Source organism: Electrona antarctica (genome assembly GCF_951216825.1).
Source record: "Electrona antarctica genome assembly, chromosome: 5".
In the NCBI taxonomy this organism is placed as follows: domain Eukaryota; kingdom Metazoa; phylum Chordata; class Actinopteri; order Myctophiformes; family Myctophidae; genus Electrona; species Electrona antarctica.
In genome coordinates, this window is record NC_136810.1 from 21,974,858 (window position 1) to 21,994,320 (window position 19,463).

General features: G+C 45.2%; 1 protein-coding gene across 1 annotated transcript in view; it reads left to right on the plus strand.

Annotated features, from left to right (window-relative positions):
• Positions 1 to 19,463, plus strand: part of myo5c (myosin VC) — a gene marked incomplete at its 3' end in the record, with an annotated part of 72,006 nt that overhangs the window by 32,206 nt on the left and 20,337 nt on the right. The window contains exons 15-28 of the mRNA XM_079502241.1: positions 347 to 469; positions 4,104 to 4,187; positions 4,990 to 5,127; positions 5,749 to 5,846; positions 6,882 to 6,968; positions 7,208 to 7,319; positions 8,106 to 8,317; positions 9,159 to 9,324; positions 11,636 to 11,782; positions 14,354 to 14,518; positions 15,635 to 15,728; positions 16,332 to 16,395; positions 18,683 to 18,863; positions 19,185 to 19,278. Coding sequence (XP_079358367.1) covers positions 347 to 469; positions 4,104 to 4,187; positions 4,990 to 5,127; positions 5,749 to 5,846; positions 6,882 to 6,968; positions 7,208 to 7,319; positions 8,106 to 8,317; positions 9,159 to 9,324; positions 11,636 to 11,782; positions 14,354 to 14,518; positions 15,635 to 15,728; positions 16,332 to 16,395; positions 18,683 to 18,863; positions 19,185 to 19,278 — 1,765 coding nt within the window. The remainder of the gene's footprint in view (positions 1 to 346; positions 470 to 4,103; positions 4,188 to 4,989; positions 5,128 to 5,748; positions 5,847 to 6,881; positions 6,969 to 7,207; positions 7,320 to 8,105; positions 8,318 to 9,158; positions 9,325 to 11,635; positions 11,783 to 14,353; positions 14,519 to 15,634; positions 15,729 to 16,331; positions 16,396 to 18,682; positions 18,864 to 19,184; positions 19,279 to 19,463) is intronic.

The window sequence follows — 19,463 nt, forward strand, 5'->3', positions numbered from 1 at the left end:
ACCATGTTGTTTCTGTGTTGTTGTTGTTTTTTCTTGTGCGCTTTATGTTGCCGTGGAATTCTCTCAAACGTAATTTGATATATTGAACTCATTGATGATTTGTTCACATTTTTCATTTAAAAAACATTTTTGCTGGTGAAAACCGATTTAAATAATCTGTTATCTGTTATTCTGTTATTTTGGGACTGTTCCGATACCGATATGGCATTTTTATGGCCGATATGGCTGATTCCGATTATGCTACCGATTAATCGTGCATCTCTACCGTGAATTCAAGGTTCCGTGGTGGGTGTAATTGATAGAATATAAGTATTTTTATTTTTTTGGGAACTGGTTGTTTCTTCAGTTTCCTCAGGGAACGGATCAGAACTGGCTGCAGAAGCTCTACAACTACCTGGAAAGCAACCCTCTGTTTGAGAAACCTCGCCTCTCCAGCCAGGCCTTCCTGATCCAGCATTTTGCAGATAAGGTGCAGTGTTGTTTTCGTCGACTATAACTAAGACGGAAAATGTTCGTCGACTACCTTTTTCCACTGACGAAAACTAAATGGAAACTGAATGAAAACTAAGCTATGACGACTAAAACTAAGACTAAATATACTGACAATTTCGTCAACAAATAAAAACTAGACAAAAATGTTAGGAAGGACAAGAGATCCAGTAAGTCATTTTACACTTGGTTGCATGCTGAAAATAGCCAATCTACAAGCTCACAACGCGTCGCACTGCGACGCGTTGTGAGCTTGTATTTCCAGCAAGTGTAAAATCAGCCATTAGGACGGCATCATGGCCCGCCAAAATACATTTTTAGTCAATACATAGATTTAGTCGACTCGACTAACACAAACATTCCAGGTGACGAAAATGTGACTAAAACTAAGTGAAAACTATTCCAGAGACTCTGATTAAAACTAAAATAGAAATTTGCTGCCAAAAACAACACTGATAAGGTGCAGTGAGTTCTTTGAGGTCGAGTTAAAAATAGAAAGCCTTCCTTTTTTTCCCCTGGCAAATAGAGTGGGTTAAAATTACGTCAAGGGCACAGTCACTCCCGCACTTTCATTCTACCTACGAGGGAGGATTCTGCCAATGCAATTCAATCGAAATTGAGCGTTTCTTTTATTTTTGAGTGGTGCAACCAGAGCCGGATTTATCTTGCTGAGGGCCCCCGGGCTGGAGCAAATTTGAGGTCCCCCCTTGGGTTGCGCGGCAGAGCCGCGCGTCCTGTGATTCGTCCGAGCGCCGCAGCCGCGAGGCCGAAAACAAATTGGCTATTTTGTTTTAATTTTGGGGTACCCAGGCCCCTAAAAAGAGAGGCAGGCAGGAAGGCAGGCAGAAGCTCACAATGGTTTAACCATAATACAACTAAATATACACACATTTCACTTGAATTGGATTTCAATACTTTACAATCTTATAATAAAAAAAAAAAAAAGCCCCCGGGCTGCAGCCCACCCTAGCCCAACGGTAAGTCCGGCTCTGGGTGCAACCACTCCCTTACGGAGCTAAAAACAATCAAATTAAAAGATTAATAACACGACAAGAAGAATAACAAAAACAAAACAGCAAATGGGTCAGGTAGACATTTCACAGGTCAAAATGCAATCGAAATAAATATGTTTTCAGCAACTTCTTGAAAATGTCGACAGACTCTGCATTCTTTATAGAAAGGGGGAGGGTATTCCACAGTGTGGGAGCAACTACAGCAAAAGCCCGGTTGCCCTTAGTTTAGTTTCAAAAGGCCCTTATCTGAAGACCGGAGTGATCTTGAAGGCGACACTTAAAGGACCACTTCACACCACTTTTCAACCTATCTTCATATAATAGGTACTCACTAATAATCATGAAAAAATGGCACCATTTTTTTCTACTCGGTCTGTGTCTCATAAATGGTAAATGGTAAATGGTGCATTTATATAGCGCCTTTATCCAAGGCGCTTTACATAGATTGTGCATTACATTCACCCATTCATACACCGATTGCGGCGGAAGCCATGCAAGGTACCAACCAGCACATCGAGAGCAATTTGGGGTTCAGTGTCTTGCCCAAGGACACTTCGACATGTAGACAGGAGGAGCCGGGATTCGAACCGCCGACCCATGGATCATTGGACGACCTGCTCTACCTCTTGAGCCACAGTCGCCCTCATAGGAGGGCTGTGGGCAGTTCAGAAACCGTCCTCCAGTGACATCATCGATGGGGAATACAAGCTAATAGAAACTGCAGGCTTTCTAGTCCTGAAAAGTTGCAATGCGAAAATGGAAGCCATCGTTCTCACGATAATGAAAATCTAAACACTTTTGTAAAAACATCTTGTTTAAAAAAAAATCTGCCTAATGATGATGTCACTGGAGGACGGTTTCTAAACTGCCCACAGCCCTCCTATGAGACACAGACTGAGTAGAAAGAAAGTGTGCCATTTTATTATATAGTGATTATATTTTGAGGACATATTATATGAAGATCGGTTGAAAAGTGGTGAAGTGGTCCTTTAAGGGGGTTCCACCACGCCTCAAGCCTATATATTTTAGGCTGGTCTGGTGCATCTCAGGAGCAGGACTGGTATGAGGTAGTGACCCCCCCCCCAGACCACCACCTTCATCTTCACCACCCGATGAAGATGAAGAAACTACATGGAAACATTGTCATTTTGTACTTAAAGCCTTTAACTGTGCCAGTCTGATCCAGTACCTTCCTTCTACCTCATGACTTGAAGCATTTTGACAGGTTGAATACCAGTGTTTTCTTTTATTTTGACAGGTTGCATACCAGTGTCTTTTTTATTTTGACAGGTTGAATACCAGTGTCTTCTTTTATTTTGACAGGTTGAATACCAGTGTCTTCTTTTATTTTCACAGGTTGAATACCAGTGTCTTCTTTTATTTTGACAGGTTGAATACCAGTGTCTTCTTTTATTTTGACAGGTTGAATACCAGTGTCTTTTATTTTCACAGGTTGAATACCAGTGTCTTCTTTTATTTTGACAGGTTGAATACCAGTGTCTTCTTTTATTTTGACAGGTTGAATACCAGTGTCTTCTTTTATTTTGACAGGTTGAATACCAGTGTCTTCTTTTATTTTGACAGGTTGAATACCAGTGTCTTTTATTTTCACAGGTTGAATACCAGTGTCCTTTATTTTGACAGGTTGAATACCAGTGTCTTCTTTTATTTTGACAGGTTGAATACCAGTGTTTTTTATTTTCACAGGTTGAATACCAGTGTCCTTTATTTTGACAGGTTGAATACCAGTGTCCTTTATTTAGACAGGTTGAACACCAGTTTCCTTTATTTTGACAGGTTGAATACCAGTGTCTTTTATTTTCACAGGTTGAATACCAGTGTCCTTTATTTTGACAGGTTGAAAACCAGTGTCTTCTTTTATTTTCACAGGTTGAATACCAGTGTCTTTTATTTTCACAGGTTGAATACCAGTGTCCTTTATTTTGACAGGTTGAATACCAGTGTCCTTTATTTAGACAGGTTGAATACCAGTTTCCTTTATTTTGACAGGTTGAATACCAGTGTCTTCTTTTATTTTGACAGGTTGAATACCAGTGTCTTCTTTTATTTTCACAGGTTGAATACCAGTGTCTTCTTTTATTTTGACAGGTTGAATACCAGTGTCTTCTTTTATTTTGACAGGTTGAATACCAGTGTCTTCTTTTATTTTGACAGGTTGAATACCAGTGTCTTCTTTTATTTTGACAGGTTGAATACCAGTGTCTTTTATTTTCACAGGTTGAATACCAGTGTCTTTTATTTTCACAGGTTGAATACCAGTGTCCTTTATTTTGACAGGTTGAATACCAGTGTCCTTTATTTAGACAGGTTGAATACCAGTTTCCTTTATTTTGACAGGTTGAATACCAGTGTCTTCTTTTATTTTCACAGGTTGAATACCAGTGTCCTTTATTTTCACAGGTTGAATACCAGTGTCCTTTATTTAGACAGGTTGAATACCAGTGTCTTTTATTTTCACAGGTTGAATACCAGTGTCCTTTATTTTGACAGGTTGAATACCAGTGTCCTTTATTTTGACAGGTTGAATACCAGTGTCCTTTATTTAGACAGGTTGAATACCAGTGTCCTTTATTTTGACAGGTTGAATACCAGTGTCGGGGTTTCCTGGAGAAAAACCGAGACGCTCTCTACGAAGAACTGGTGGACATCATGAGAGCCAGCGACGTATGCTCACATCACTCACATCACAAGTTAATTCATGCATACGTTTGTTCATTCATTCATTCATTCATTCATTCATAAGTTCATTAATTAATTCATAAATGCATTCATTCACAAGTTCATTCATAAGTTCATTCATTTATTCATTAATTCATTCATAAGTTTATACATTCATTTATTCATTAATTTATTCATGCATAAGTGCATTAATTAATTCATTCATAAGTTAATTAATTAATTAATTCATACGTTCATCCATTCATTCATTCATAAGTTCATTCATTCATATGTTAATGCATTAATTCATTCATAAGTGCATTCATTCATCCATTCATTCATAAGTTCATTCATTCATTCAGGCATCCATTCATTCATTCATTCAGTCATTCACCCATTCATAAGTTAATTGATTAATTCATTCATAAGTTAAATCATTAATTCATTCATAAGTTAATTTATGCAGTCATTCATTAATGTATTCATAAGTTAATTCATTCATTCATAAGTTCATTCATTCATAAGTTAATTAATTAATTCATTCATAAATTAATTCATGCGTTAATTCATTCATACGTTTTCATTCATAAGTTAATCCATTCATTCATTCATAAGTTAATTCATTCATAAGTTAATCCATTCATACGTTAATTCATTCATTCATAAGTTCATAACATGATGTGATGTCATAGCATGATGTGATGTCATAGCATGATGTGATGTCATAACATCATGTGATGTCATAACATCATGTGATGTCATAACATGATGTTATGTCATAGTATGATGTGATGTCATGGTGTTTCAGTTTCCCCTGCTAGCCAACTTCTTCCAGGACTCAGAGGAACAGAGCCAGCCTGTAAACAAGCAGGCGTTCAGGGTGAAGGCAGCCCGGCCGAGCCCCAGACCCTCCAACAAGCATCTGAGGGCCACGGTGGGAGAGAAGGTATGGATGCACACGCACGCACATGCGCACGCACGCACACGCGCACGCACGCACTCGCACACACACACAGCTGAGGGCCACGGTGGGTGAGAAGGTATGCATGACGGCAGACTGTCACTGTCTCACACACTGCAAACCAGACACACACTGACTCTGTCTAGGTGAAGATAGCATGCTGCCACACACTGAAAACCACACGCAGGGCGCAGGCACACTTGAGCGCCAAGAAACGCCTAGAGCTGGCGTCTCTTCCAGGGTTTTTAAACAGCTGGTGGTTGGAAATGGGAAATGACGCTCGTGCGCAGCTTCACCTTGTAGAGTCGGCAAAAAAAACCGCTGCAAGTTGAAGCCACGCACGAGCGTCATTTCCATCCACCAGCTGTTTAAAAACCAGGAAGACGCTAGGCGTTTAGTTGCCGCCTCTTTATGTGACAGTGATAAAGGATAGGCAGATAGAGAGAGAGTGTGTGTGTGTGTGTGTGTGCGTGTGTGTGTGTGTGTGTGTGTGTGTGTGTGTGTGTGTGTGTGTGTGTGTGTGTGTGTGTGTGTGTGTGTGTGTGTGTGTGCGTGTGTGTGTGTTTGTTTGCGTGTGCGTGTGTGTGCGTGCGCGTGTGTTCACAGTTCCGTGGCTCTCTGTCGCTGCTCATGGAAACCCTGAATGCCACCACGCCTCACTACGTACGATGCATCAAACCCAACGACCACAAACTCCCGTTTGAGTGAGTACAAAATGACACCACGCTTTATTATTATTACTAGACCGGTGCCCGGCTGTAGAGCACAGAGTCACTAGACCGGTGCTGTAGAGCACCGAGTCACTAGACCGGTGCTCTACAGCACCGGTCTAGTGACACGGTGCTCTATAGCACCGGTCTAGTGACTCTGTGTCACCGTGTCACTAGACCGGTGCTGTAGAGCACCGTGTCACTAGACCGGTGCTGTTGGTAACGTTGGAAGTTGGAGATCCTTGCCCCACGGCCCACGCACCCGGCTATGCAATACCCCTTGTACCCGTGTCAGAGTATACCCGTTCCACCCATCTGTCTGTGTCCCTTTTATGCCCAATATATGGAGATTTCTGTAACTCTGTGTCCCTTATTCCTATATAATAATAATTAATGAATAAGAATGAATTGCATTTTTATAGCTCTTTTCCAAGTGCTCAAAGCAGTTTACAATGGTCCATTCATTCATACATTGGTCGACGCCAATGTCCTCACCCCACATTCAAACACCAATGGTGGCGAGCTCACACGACCAACTCATTGGAGGCAATGTAGGGTTCAGTGTCTTGCCCAAGGACACTTCGACATGTGGACAGGAACCGCCGACCCAGGGATCATTGGATGACCTGCTATACCTCCTGAACCACAGCCGCCACAAATATATATGGAGTTTTGTGTCAGGCATGCCCAAATATGGAGTGTTGTGATGTCAGAACTGGCCAGCGCCATATATGGAGCCTGGGCAGGGGCCCTGTCCAGAGCCCGGGGGAGGCCTTTTGGGGCGGTTCTGGACAAACGTGAGACCGACCGACCGACTCGACACCGGGCGTGTGTGGAACGCGCGTGTCGAGTTTGAAGTCGACGGGGCAAACGGTTCTCGAGTTACGTGCATTACAGCCGTACACACAGAGAGACGTGCAGTGCATTTATAGATTGATTAACATTATCATTATTATTATTATTATTATTATTATTATTATTGCTGTTATTGATGTCATTGTTGTTGTTGTCATTGTCATTGTGGTTCAGGTATGACTGTAGGCGGGTGGTGCAGCAGTTACGGGCCTGTGGCGTTCTGGAAACCATTCATATCAGCGCTCAGAGCTACCCGTCCAGGTGAGGATAGATCCGTCCAGGTGTGTATAGATCAGCCCCAGGTGTGTATAGATCGGCCCATCAGCCCCAGGTGTGTACATAGATCAGCCAGATGTGTATAATAGACCTTCCAGAAGGGTCTGCATGGTATAGGTCAGTTCAGAGCTACCTCTCTGGTGTGTAAAATTTCCAAAAAGTAGCCCTATCGCAAATACCCGCCCCCTACCTGATACGTTTGTGTGCGTGTGTGTGTGTGTCAGGTGGACATACACGGACTTCCACAGCAGATACAGGGTGCTGATGACCAATCAGGAGCTCAGCCTGACGGACAGGAAACAGGCCTGCAGGGCGACGCTGGAGAGGATCATTCAGGTCGGTTCATTACTACTTCCTGTTCATTCCTACTTCCTGTCCAGGTTCATTGCTACTTCCTGTTCAGGTTCATTACTACTTCCTGTCCAGGTTCATTACTACATCCTGTCCAGGTTCATTACTACTTCCTGTCCAGGTTCATTACTACTTCCTGTTCAGGTTCATTACTACTTCCTGTCCAGGTTATTTTCTACTTCCTGTACATATTAATTTCTACTTCCTGTTCATGTTAATTTCTACTTCCTGTACAGGTTCATTTCTACTTCCTGTACAGATTCATTTCAACTTCCTGTCCCGGTTCATTTCTACTTCCTGTTCAGGTTTATTGCTATTTCCTTAGTCTCGCGTTGCCAGACTGTTGCCTTTCGCAATTTCCAAATGCTTCTCTCATACAGTCTGGATCAACGGAAGTAAAATATCCTCCCCACTTCCGTTTCGTCTTCACAGTCGCGCCAAATTTATCCTAATATAAATAGAAATCATCTGAGCATATTTAGCTTGTTGCTTAGCAGAAAGGGAAATAGCAGCTTCCTTACTCGGATTTTGAGAGGTGTAGTTCCAGACTCTATATAGCATTCGGAGATTGTGGAATAGTTGTCTGGAAATATAGTGGCCCTCTGGAGCGAGTGTGAAAATATAGTGGCCCTCTCCATCGTCAAAGTTGCCCACCCCTGCTCCAGACTGACTGTATGACCAGAAACATTTGCAAATTGCGAGAGTTCTGGGCCACGCGAGACTATCTATCTCGCAGTTAACACCGCCCTGCACACCTCCCCACCCATGCAGGACTCCAACCAGTACAAGTTCGGCAGGACCAAGATCTTCTTCCGGGCGGGCCAGCTGGCCTACCTGGAGAAGTTCCGCGTGGACCTGCTCCGCGCGGCCTGCGTCCGAGTCCAGGCGGCGGTGCGAGGCTGGCTGCAGCGCCGCCGCTACCGCCGCCTGAGGGAGGCGGCCATCGTGCTGCAGCAGTACGTCCGAGGACAGAGGAGCATCCGGTGAGGAAACTACACACGTTTTTATTGGTCTCGTAAGGCACTGGCTCCCAAACTACACACGCTTTTATTGGTCTCGTAAGGCACTGGCTCCCAAACTACACACGTTTTTATTGGTCTCGTAAGGCACTGGCTCCCAAACTACACACGTTTTTATTGGTCTCGTAGGGTACTGGCTCCCAAACTACACACGTTTTTATTGGTCTCGTAGGGTACTGGCTCCCAAACTACACACGCTTTTATTGGTCTCGTAAGGCACTGGCTCCCAAACTACACACGCTTTTATTGGTCTCGTAAGGCACTGGCTCCCAAACTACACACGCTTTTATTGGTCTCGTAAGGCACTGGCTCCCAAACTACACACGCTTTTAGTGGTCTCGTAAGGCACTGGCTCCCAAACTACACACGCTTTTATTGGTCTCGTAGGGTACTGGCTCCCAAACTACACACGCTTTTATTGGTCTCGTAGGGTACTTGCTCCCAAACTTAACCCCCAAAATAATTATCATATTTGAAATGGGGAGTCCCCCAGAAAAATAATCAGATTTGAACTGGGGAGCCCCTCCAAAAATAATAATAATCATATTTGAACTGGGCACCCCCCCAAAGATAATCATACTTGAACTGGGGACGGCCCTATTTGAACTGGGAACTCTGGGACCCTTAAGGGGTCCTCAGAGTTACTACGGGGGAGAAACCAACTATTTATTCAAACATTTCAGTGAAAGCAGATGCGTGTGTGTGTGTGTGTGTGTGTGTGTGTGTGTGTGTGTGTGTGTGTGTGTGTGTGTGTGTGTGTGTGTGTGTGTGTGTGCGCATGCGTGCGTGTGTGCGTCTCATCCAGTAAAACAGTGACTCCCGCAGCACTGAAGCGCGGCTGGGCAGCGCTGGTCATCCAGACCACATGGAGGCGCTACAGGGTGCAGCGCATCTACCAGCTGGTGCGCCTGGCGGCCGTCACCATCCAGGCCTTCACCCGAGGGTGGAGAGATCGCAGAAGATACAAGAAGGTACCTGTCTGCCTGCCTGCCTGCCTGCCTGCCTGCCTGTCCGTCCGTCCGCCTGCCTGCCCCTAGACGCCTCCTTCGGCTCTGGGGCGTGTGCTCTCGAGAGTAGGCAAGTTGCCAAGTTTCCGCGTGCGTCACTGAAGGGGACGTTCGGTAGGCCAATCGCCAGCCTCAGTCCCAGCCTCATCTGCGAAGAGAAAAGCAGGAGGGGAGGGGATTTGTGTTCCACAAATTGTGGCCTGCAGGCCTTTCCTCAAAATCAACAAAAACTGTCAAGAAATGTAAACCAAATGTACACGCCTCACATGTCCGACCTGTTTCTGTCTCCTCACATCTCTGCTCTTCTTCCCTTATTTTCTGAAAACTGCAAATAATAATGGAGCATGTAAGAAACATTTTTTAACCTTATTAATTTATTACTTACCTACTTTCTTACTTTATATAAATATGACGGAAAAGTTTGATTTAGTTTCGGTCATAGTCGTTTGAATAACATGCATTTAGTTTAGTAATCTGAAATGCTTTAGTCTAGTTTTTGTAAACTGAATCTCCAGTTGATTTAGTCGACTAGCATGTATTTCTGTCAGGCCTCGATGGTGTCGTAAAGCCCGATTTATGCTAAGCCGCGTGCCAGAAACAGCCGATCCACAAGCTCACGTTGGGAGCTTGCGTTGTCGGAGTGCAACACCAACTTGTCTTACTGGATCTATTCTCCACTAGTCCCTCCCTAACATGTTAGCCTAGTTTTGTATTTGTTTGTTGACGGAATTGTCAATATATTTAATCATAGTTGAAGTGAGCATAGTTTCGTAGATTTTTATTTAGCTTGAGCACTGTTTATTAACTTGCCAGCTGGCTTGATTGATTGATTGATTGATTGATTGATTGATTTATTTATTAACAGTTTGCATGGACAAGCATATGGAGGTACAGTTTATAAAGCACTCAATGGGGTGGCGCCTGACTGCCTGCCTACTGTGCCTAGATGTGTCCCAAACCTTCCTACCTTTAAGACTGCCTGCCTAGATATGTCCCAAACCTTCCTACCTCTGTGACTGTCTTAGACAGTCTGTCTAGATATGTCCCAAACCTTCCAACCTCTATGACCGCCTGTCTAGATATGTCCCAAACCTTCCTACCTCTATGACTGCCTGCCTAGATATGTCCCAAACCTTCCTACCTTTAAGACTGCCTGCCTAGATAATTATGTCCCAAACCTTCCTACCTCTATGACTGCCTGCCTAGATACTGTATGTCCCAAACCTTCCTACCTCTATGACTGCCTTCCTAGATATGTCCCAAACCTTCCTACCTTTAAGACTGCCTGCCTAGATAATTATGTCCCAAACCTTCCTACCTCTATGACTGCCTGCCTAGATACTGTATGTCCCAAACCTTCCTACCTCTATGACTGCCTTCCTAGATATGTCCCAAACCTTCCTACCTCTATGACTGCCTTCCTAGATATGTCCCAAACCTTCCTACCTCTATGACTGCCTGCCTAGATATGTCCCAAACCTTCCTACCTCTATGACTGCCTGCCTAGATATGTCCCAAACCTTCCTACCTCTATGACTGCCTGCCTAGATATGTCCCAAACCTTCCTACCTCTATGACTGCCTGCCTAGATATGTCCCAAACCTTCCTACCTCTATGACTGCCTGCCTAGATACTGTATGTCCCAAACCTTCCTACCTCTGTGACTGCCTGCCTATAGTAGATACCTCTGTGACTGTCTAGATATGTCCCAAACCTTCCTACCTCTGTGACTGCCTAGATATGTCCCAAACCTTCCTACCTCTGTGACTGTCTAGATATGTCCCAAACCTTCCTACCTCTGTGACTGTCTAGATATGTCCCAAACCTTCCTACCTCTGTGACTGTCTAGATATGTCCCAAACCTTTCTACCTCTGTGACTGTCTAGATATGTCCCAAACCTTCCTACCTCTGTGACTGTCTAGATATGTCCTAAACCTTCCTACCTCTGTGACCGTCTAGATATGTCCCAAACCTTCCTACCTCTATGACTGTCTAGATATGTCCCAAACCTTCCTACCTCTATGACTGTCTAGATATGTCCCAAACCTTCCTACCTCTGTGACTGTCTAGATATGTCCCAAACCTTCCTACCTCTATGACTGCCTGCCTAGATATGTCCCATGTTTTATGTGTTTTGCTATTATTTGAATGTTGTCTTGTGTTTTCACTTGTCCTTTTTTCTTTATTGCTCTGTAAATAACTTTGTGATGCATTTCATGTCATGCAAATAAAGTGTGTGTGTGCGTGCGTGCGTGCGTGCGCGACGGTCCACAGATGGTGGAGACCCAAAAGGTTGTGGTGCTGCAGAAGCATGCCCGGGCGTGGCTGGCCCGCCGTCGCTTTCAGACCACGCGCCGCCTGGTGATCAACGTGCAGCTGGCCTTCAGGGTGCAGCAGCTGAGGAAGAAGCTGGAGGAGCAGGTGAGTGCAGCTGGCCTTCTAAACCGGACTCATACTGCTGCTGATTCCCCTAGTGAGTTTTAACAGGACTCATACTGCTGCTCTGATTCCCCTAGTGAGTTTTAACAGGACTCATACTGCTGCTCTGATTCCCCTAGTGAGTTTTAACAGGACTCATACTGCTGCTCTGATTCCCCTAGTGAGTTTTAACAGGACTCATACTGCTTCTCTGATTCCCCTAGTGAGTTTTAACAGGACTCATACTGCTACTCTGATTCCCCTAGTGAGTTTTAACAGGACTCATACTGCTGCTCTGATTCCCCTAGTGAGTTTTAACAGGACTCATACTGCTACTCTGATTCCCCTAGTGAGTTTTAACAGGACTCATACTGCTGCTCTGATTCCCCTAGTGAGTTTTAACAGGACTCATACTGCTTCTCTGATTCCCCTAGTGAGTTTTAACAGGACTCATACTGCTGCTCTGATTCCCATAGTGAGTTTTAACAGGACTCATACTGCTGCTCTGATTCCCCTAGTGAGTTTTAACAGGACTCATACTGCTTCTCTGATTCCCCTAGTGAGTTTTAACAGGACTCATACTGCTACTCTGATTCCCCTAGTGAGTTTTAACAGGACTCATACTGCTGCTCTGATTCCCCTAGTGAGTTTTAACAGGACTCATACTGCTACTCTGATTCCCCTAGTGAGTTTTAACAGGACTCATACTGCTGCTCTGATTCCCCTAGTGAGTTTTAACAGGACTCATACTGCTTCTCTGATTCCCCTAGTGAGTTTTAACAGGATTCTAAACCAGACTCATACTGCTTCTCTGATTCCCCTAGTGAGTTTTAACAGGACTCATACTGCTTCTCTGATTCCCCTAGTGAGTTTTAACAGGATTCTAAACCGGACTCATACTGCTTCTCTGATTCCCCTAGTGAGTTTTAACAGGATTCTAAACCAGACTCATACTGCTTCTCTGATTCCCTAGTGAGTTTTAACAGGACTCATACTGCTTCTCTGATTCCCCTAGTGAGTTTTAACAGGATTCTAAACCAGACTCATACTGCTTCTCTGATTCCCCTAGTGAGTTTTAACAGGACTCATACTGCTTCTCTGATTCCCCTAGTGAGTTTTAACAGGATTCCCATGGGCACTTTTCCCAGACACTGCTGCTGCTTCGACGTATAGGAAATGTTTGCTCTAGTCATATACTGTATTAGTTTAGTAGCAAACTTTGTTATTCTAGTCTTTATTACACTCATATTTGATACAGTCTGTTTCTAGCGAAAGTGTATCTAATTCAGCAGCAGTAACATTACCGTTTTCACTCAGTCAGTTGATTCTTCATGTCCTTATGAGTGAAACCAGCTCAGTGGCCTTGTTGTTAGAGTGTCCGCCCTGAGACTGGGAGGACGGGGTTCGATCCCCGGCCGGGTCATACCAAAGACTGCAAAAATGGGACCCAATGCCTCCCTGCTTGGCACTCAGTATCAAGGGCTGGTTTGGGGGTAAGTCCCTGCGACATACTAGCGTCATGTCCAGGGGGTGTACTTGCACATCAAAGCTGCCTCACGCTACAGAAAGAGGAGATAGGCTCCTGCCCTATGAGCCTCATGGCTAGGGATGGAGCTTGTAAGTTTTTATTGATAACGATCACCTTATCGATCAGATTTATCGAGCCAGGTTCTTATCGAGCCCACTATCGAGCATTTTCTAATATTTTGTGGAAAGACGGGAGACAATAAATTCTGAACAGAACCAGTATCTTTTACTAGGGCCTTCAAATGCAGTACTTTTCTAACAGACCGAAGGCAATTGACCTTTTCACCAATAAAATAATATTAAATAAACTGTTAACTGGATAATTATGTGTATCGTCACTATAAAAGCCTATTTTTGTTTACCCTGGCTGCGCTGGTTGGCATGGTATAAATACACTTTTAGACCGACATGTTTGTGCCAGTGTGGATGATTACATTTATTTTGTGATCGCCTCTTGTCTTGGTTGTTTAAACATGATGTCATGAGCCGCTGTGCTCGATAACAGTGATAAGCCCAAAGCTTATTGATAATGGGTACTCAATATGCTTGTTATCGGATTTTTTCGGGTATCGGTTATCGAGCTCCATGCCTATTTATGGCTCGGCCGGGCCTCATTGCATCATGGCTCGGCAAGGCTTACTTACTTACTTATGAGTGAAACGCCCGGGATGATTTGTTTATTTTTTCATATGAGGCGATCTAAAATCCCTCTATGGGGATTACAATGCAAATAAAAAGTACATGAACCTGTGGACTTAGCGCCCTCTACTGATAATGACGTTAGACTTCGGTACTCTATAGCCAAAGTAGTAATTGTCGCGGTAAGACTGTGCTTGGAGAGCGAAAGTAAAATATCCGGTGCGTCACAAGTTCAACACACATCGTGAGTAACATCCGGTTCCAGCTTTTGGGGGTCCCGTGGATCCTTCAAAATAAGGGTTGCAATGGAAAAAATGCTGGCGGTATACGGGTGAATGAATGATCTGATGCTGGCGGGGAAAGTGTTTTAACAAATATCAGGCTGACATGACCTGTGACCTTCGACAGAACAAGGAGAACCGGGGCCTGGTGGAGAGGCTGACCAGCCTGGCCAGCAGCCACTCTCACAGCGCCGAGCGAGTGCGCCACCTAGAGGCCACGCTGGAGAAGACAGCCGGCGAGAAGACGGCACTGGCAGCACAGCACCACAAGACCAAGGAAGACGGCAGCAAGGTTATGATTGGTTGATTTATTATTGTCCCATTAGCTGTTAGCATAAACCCCAGCTCCAGGGGCCAACATACACGTTCACTTTAAGACGTCCCCCCCCCACACACACACTCTTGTTACAAACATCACCGCAGCATTGGAACACGCACATACTCCTTACCTCTCGTCAGAAGCGTTTACATGGCGCCAGCGTCGCAGTACAAAGGCACAAATTAAATCCGAAATGTGGATGGCAGAAAATCCACCAAGGACAGCGATCCTAGAACCAGAGTTATGACGGTCTGAAAGTCCTCCCTTCCACTGCTCTGCACTGTGAATATATTTCCAATCCCATAGTTGGAACGGTGGGGCGTTGCTATGGGAACGGGACCAATGTTAAAGGCTTCCGTAGGGATCAACCATTATATAGACAGAGTATACGGTGGGGTACGTATATATACGGAAAAAGAGTTAAGACCTGGAACGCATCTGTGTCACCTTTAGCTTTTAACCACTTCAACTATTATTTTACACTTTAGCTGAAAAATAGCAGATCTACAAGCTCATAGCGTGTCACCGAGTGCCGCGCTACGAGCTTGTAGATCTGCTATTTTCAAAAAATCGTCAACGTGCAAATCTTTGAATATAGTATTCTCTCACAGCATGTAATCCTGGGCGCTATGCTACACTCCATCTGCCAACCTGGGGAGAGCAACAGACTGACCTTATGCACGTTATTCCAACCAGTTCCTTTCCCCTCCATCAGGCAGTTTAGTGACCAGGATTACTGCATGTTTTTTGTAAGGGTACCTACCCTAGGGGACACGGAGAGAACGTATGTGACTGGGTACCTACCCTAGGGGACACGGGGAGAACATGTGAGGGTACCTACCCTAGGGGACACGGGGAGAACATGCAAACTGACAAATCAAAGGTTATGATTTGTTGATTTGCTTATTATTAACCTCACGTCACCAGACTTTCCACCTCGGACCAAAGCCTGGTCTGTGTTCCTAAATCGCCCGTGTGATCCTGTCTTGACGTGGTCTATATATTTAAGATTCAAAATCTTATGTAATGAAAATCACACGAAGGCAAGAAACGAACAGAAACAAAAACAAAGTAATGCTGTTTCCTCAGGTCATTGGACAGCTTCAACAGGAGAAGGAACATCTAATCCGAGAAAAACAAAGTCTGGAGCATACGTTTGAGGCTTCCATCAAAGAGAACAAAGGTTTGATTGATTGATTGATTGATTGATTGATTGATTGATTTAATACTTTATTAGCAGTTTTCCAAAAAAAAGCACACGAAAGCACAGTTCAACAGACCATATTCCTATGGCTGATTCAGCTGATCTGTAAGAAATACTCCCCATCTCCTCCCCTTACTGGGCAGGGCTTTTCTTACCCCTCCCCTACTGGGCGGGGTTTTAACTTTTTTTGTAATAAGTAACATATTAATGTTATTATTTTTTCCTTTTTTTTGTAATAAGTAACATATTAGTCTCTTGAGTAATATTGGTGGTTATCTAGTACTGATGGAGATTGGTAATGCAGTGATGGAGTCACATTTATGTCACTAAATAATTTGACCATTACAACTGTCTCTGTCACGAAATAATTGTGCATGTTAACAGCAGATGATCACTGTGTGTGTGTGTGTGTGTGTGTGTGTGTGTGTGTGTGTGTGTGTGTGTGTGTGTGTGTGTGTGTGTGTGTGTGTGTGTGTGTGTGTGTGTGTGACTGTGCGCGTGTGACTGTGTGTGCGTGTGCGTGCGTGCGTGCGTGCGTGCGTGCGTGCGTGTGCGTGACTGTGTGTGCGTGCGTTTTAACAGATGACTTTGAGAAAATTAAGAGAAATCTTCAGGAAGAGAAGGAAAAGGAAGAAAGACTAAGGAAGTAAGTCTTAATCATCATCGTGGTAGCCTACCCGCTGCTACTATATTATTATATCACAACATAATGTTGGGAAAACTTGGGATTCCCTTCTTGCGTACCAGTGGGCCTACTCCCTATGTACCAGTGGGACATGTACCCCCTATGTACCAGTGGGACATGTACCCCCTATACGTACCAGTGGGACATGTACCCCCTATGTACCAGTGGGACATGTACCCCCTATACGTACCAGTGGGACATGTAGGCCTACTCCCTATGTACCAGTGGGACATGTAGGCCTACTCCCTATGTACCAGTGGGACATGTACCCCCTATGTACCAGTGGGACATGTAGGCCTACTCCCTATGTACCAGTGGGACATGTAGGCCTACTCCCTATGTACCAGTAGGACATGTACCCCCTATGTACCAGTGGGACATGTACCCCCTATGTACCAGTGGGACATGTAGGCCTACTCCCTATGTACCAGTGGGACATGTACCCCCTATGTACCAGTGGGACATGTACCCCCTATGTACCAGTGGGACATGTACCCCCTATACGTACCAGTGGGACATGTAGGCCTACTCCCTATGTACCAGTGGGACATGTAGGCCTACTCCCTATGTACCAGTGGGACATGTACCCCCTATGTACCAGTGGGACATGTACCCCCTATACGTACCAGTGGGACATGTAGGCCTACTCCCTATGTACCAGTGGGACATGTAGGCCTACTCCCTATGTACCAGTGGGACATGTAGGCCTACTCCCTATGTACCAGTGGGACATGTACCCCCTATACGCACCAGTGGGACATGTAGGCCTACTCCCTATGTACCAGTGGGACATGTACCCCCTATACGCACCAGTGGGACATGTAGGCCTACTCCCTATGTACCAGTGGGACATGTACCCCCTATACGTACCAGTGGGACATGTAGGCCTACTCCCTATGTACCAGTGGGACATGTACCCCCTATGTACCAGTGGGACATGTAGGCCTACTCCCTATGTACCAGTGGGACATGTACCCCCTATGTACCAGTGGGACATGTAGGCCTACTCCCTATGTACCAGTGGGACATGTACCCCCTATGTACCAGTGGGACATGTACCCCCTATGTACCAGTGGGACATGTACCCCCTATGTACCAGTGGGACATGTACCCCCTATGTACCAGTGGGACATGTACCCCCTATGTACCAGTGGGACATGTACTCCCTATGTACCAGTGGGACATGTACCCCCTATGTACCAGTGGGACATGTACCCCCTATACGTACCAGTAGGACATGTACCCCCTATACGTACCAGTGGGACATGTACCCCCTATACGTACCAGTGGGACATGTACCCCCTATGCACCAGTGGGACATGTCCTCCCTATATGTACCAGTGGGACATGTACCCCCTATGTACCAGTGGGACATGTCCCTACGTACCAGCACAGGTACACATACCAGTGGGACATGTCCCTACGTACCAGCACAGGTACACGTACCAGTGGGACATGCCCCTACGTACCAGTACAGGTACACATACCAGTGGGACATGTCCCTACGTACCAGCACAGGTACACATACCAGTGGGACATGTCCCCCCTATGTACCAGCACAGGTACACATACCAGTGGGACATGTCCCCCCTATGTACCAGCACAGGTACACATACCAGTGGGACATGTCCCTATGTACCAGCACAGGTACACGGACATGTCCCCCCTATGTACCAGCACAGGTACACATACCAGTGGGACATGTCCCCCCTACGTACCAGCACAGGTACATGTACGGGAACCTCTGTCCTATGGTACAATTGATGAAGGGTTTGTCATCGGAATAGAGACACTGTGGTTGAAGTTTTTAAGAAGGAAACATTTAGCTTTAGATTTGTGGTTTTCTCCTCAGAACAGCAGAGAACAACATGGATGTCGTTCTCCTCAGAGTAGCAGAGAACAACTAACTTGTCTTTCTCCTCAGAGTAGCAGAGAATAACATGGAGCTCTTTCTACTCAGAGTAGCAGAGAACAACTAACTAGTCTTTCTACTCAGAGTAGCAGAGAACAACTAACTTGTCTTTCTACTCAGAGTAGCAGAGAACAACTAACTTGTCTTTCTCCTCAGAGTAGCAGAGAACAACTAACTTGTCTTTCTCCTCAGAGTAGCAGAGAACAACTAACTTGTCTTTCTACTCAGAGTAGCAGAGAACAACTAACTTGTCTTTCTCCTCAGAGTAGCAGAGAACAACTAACTTGTCTTTCTCCTCAGAGTAGCAGAGAACAAGTAACTTGTCTTTCTCCTCAGAATAGCGGAGAACAACCTGGACCTCCAGAGGAGGGACGGCGACAGCCAGACGGACCTCCTCCGGGACGAGCTGAGGAGGAGCAAGGAGGAGCGTCTGCGTCTTCAGCGCCTCCTGGAGGACGCCGAGAGACTGACCTCTGACCTGCAGGAGCAGGTGCTGCAGCTCAGCAAACACGTCAAGGTAACGAGGCAGAGGCAAGAAAGCAACCGTGTGCTCGACGGAGACGCACAGGGAGATACAAAATATGAAAAAATGTGCTCCTGGGATCAATAAGACATTGATTGAAAAAAGGCAGAGATCCGGGCACTCAAAGTAGTTAAAAAGGAGAAAAATCTTTATTAAACCAACATGTTTCGACCTATACCGGTCTTCAATCAGCCCTGATGTGTGTGTGTGTGTGTGTGTGTGTGTGTGTGTGTGTGTGTGTGTGTGTGTGTGTGTGTGTGTGTGTGTGTGTGTGTGTGTGTGTGTATATATATATACAATTTACCATTCATGAAGGTCATCCCAGAGCTGCGTCGAGACCTTCACAACATGCAGAGCCAGAGCAACGACACGGAGCGCAGGAGGAGACAGCAGTCTGAACACACCAGAGGTACATGATGGTGTAGCCTGGCAGCAGACAGTCTGAAGTTACTCTGAACACACCAGAGGTACATGATGATGTAGCCTGGCAGCTAGCAGTCTGAGCACACCAGAGGTACATGATGGTGTAGCCTGGCAGCTAGCAGTCTGAACACACCAGAGGTACATGATGCTGTAGCCTGGCAGCAGACAGTC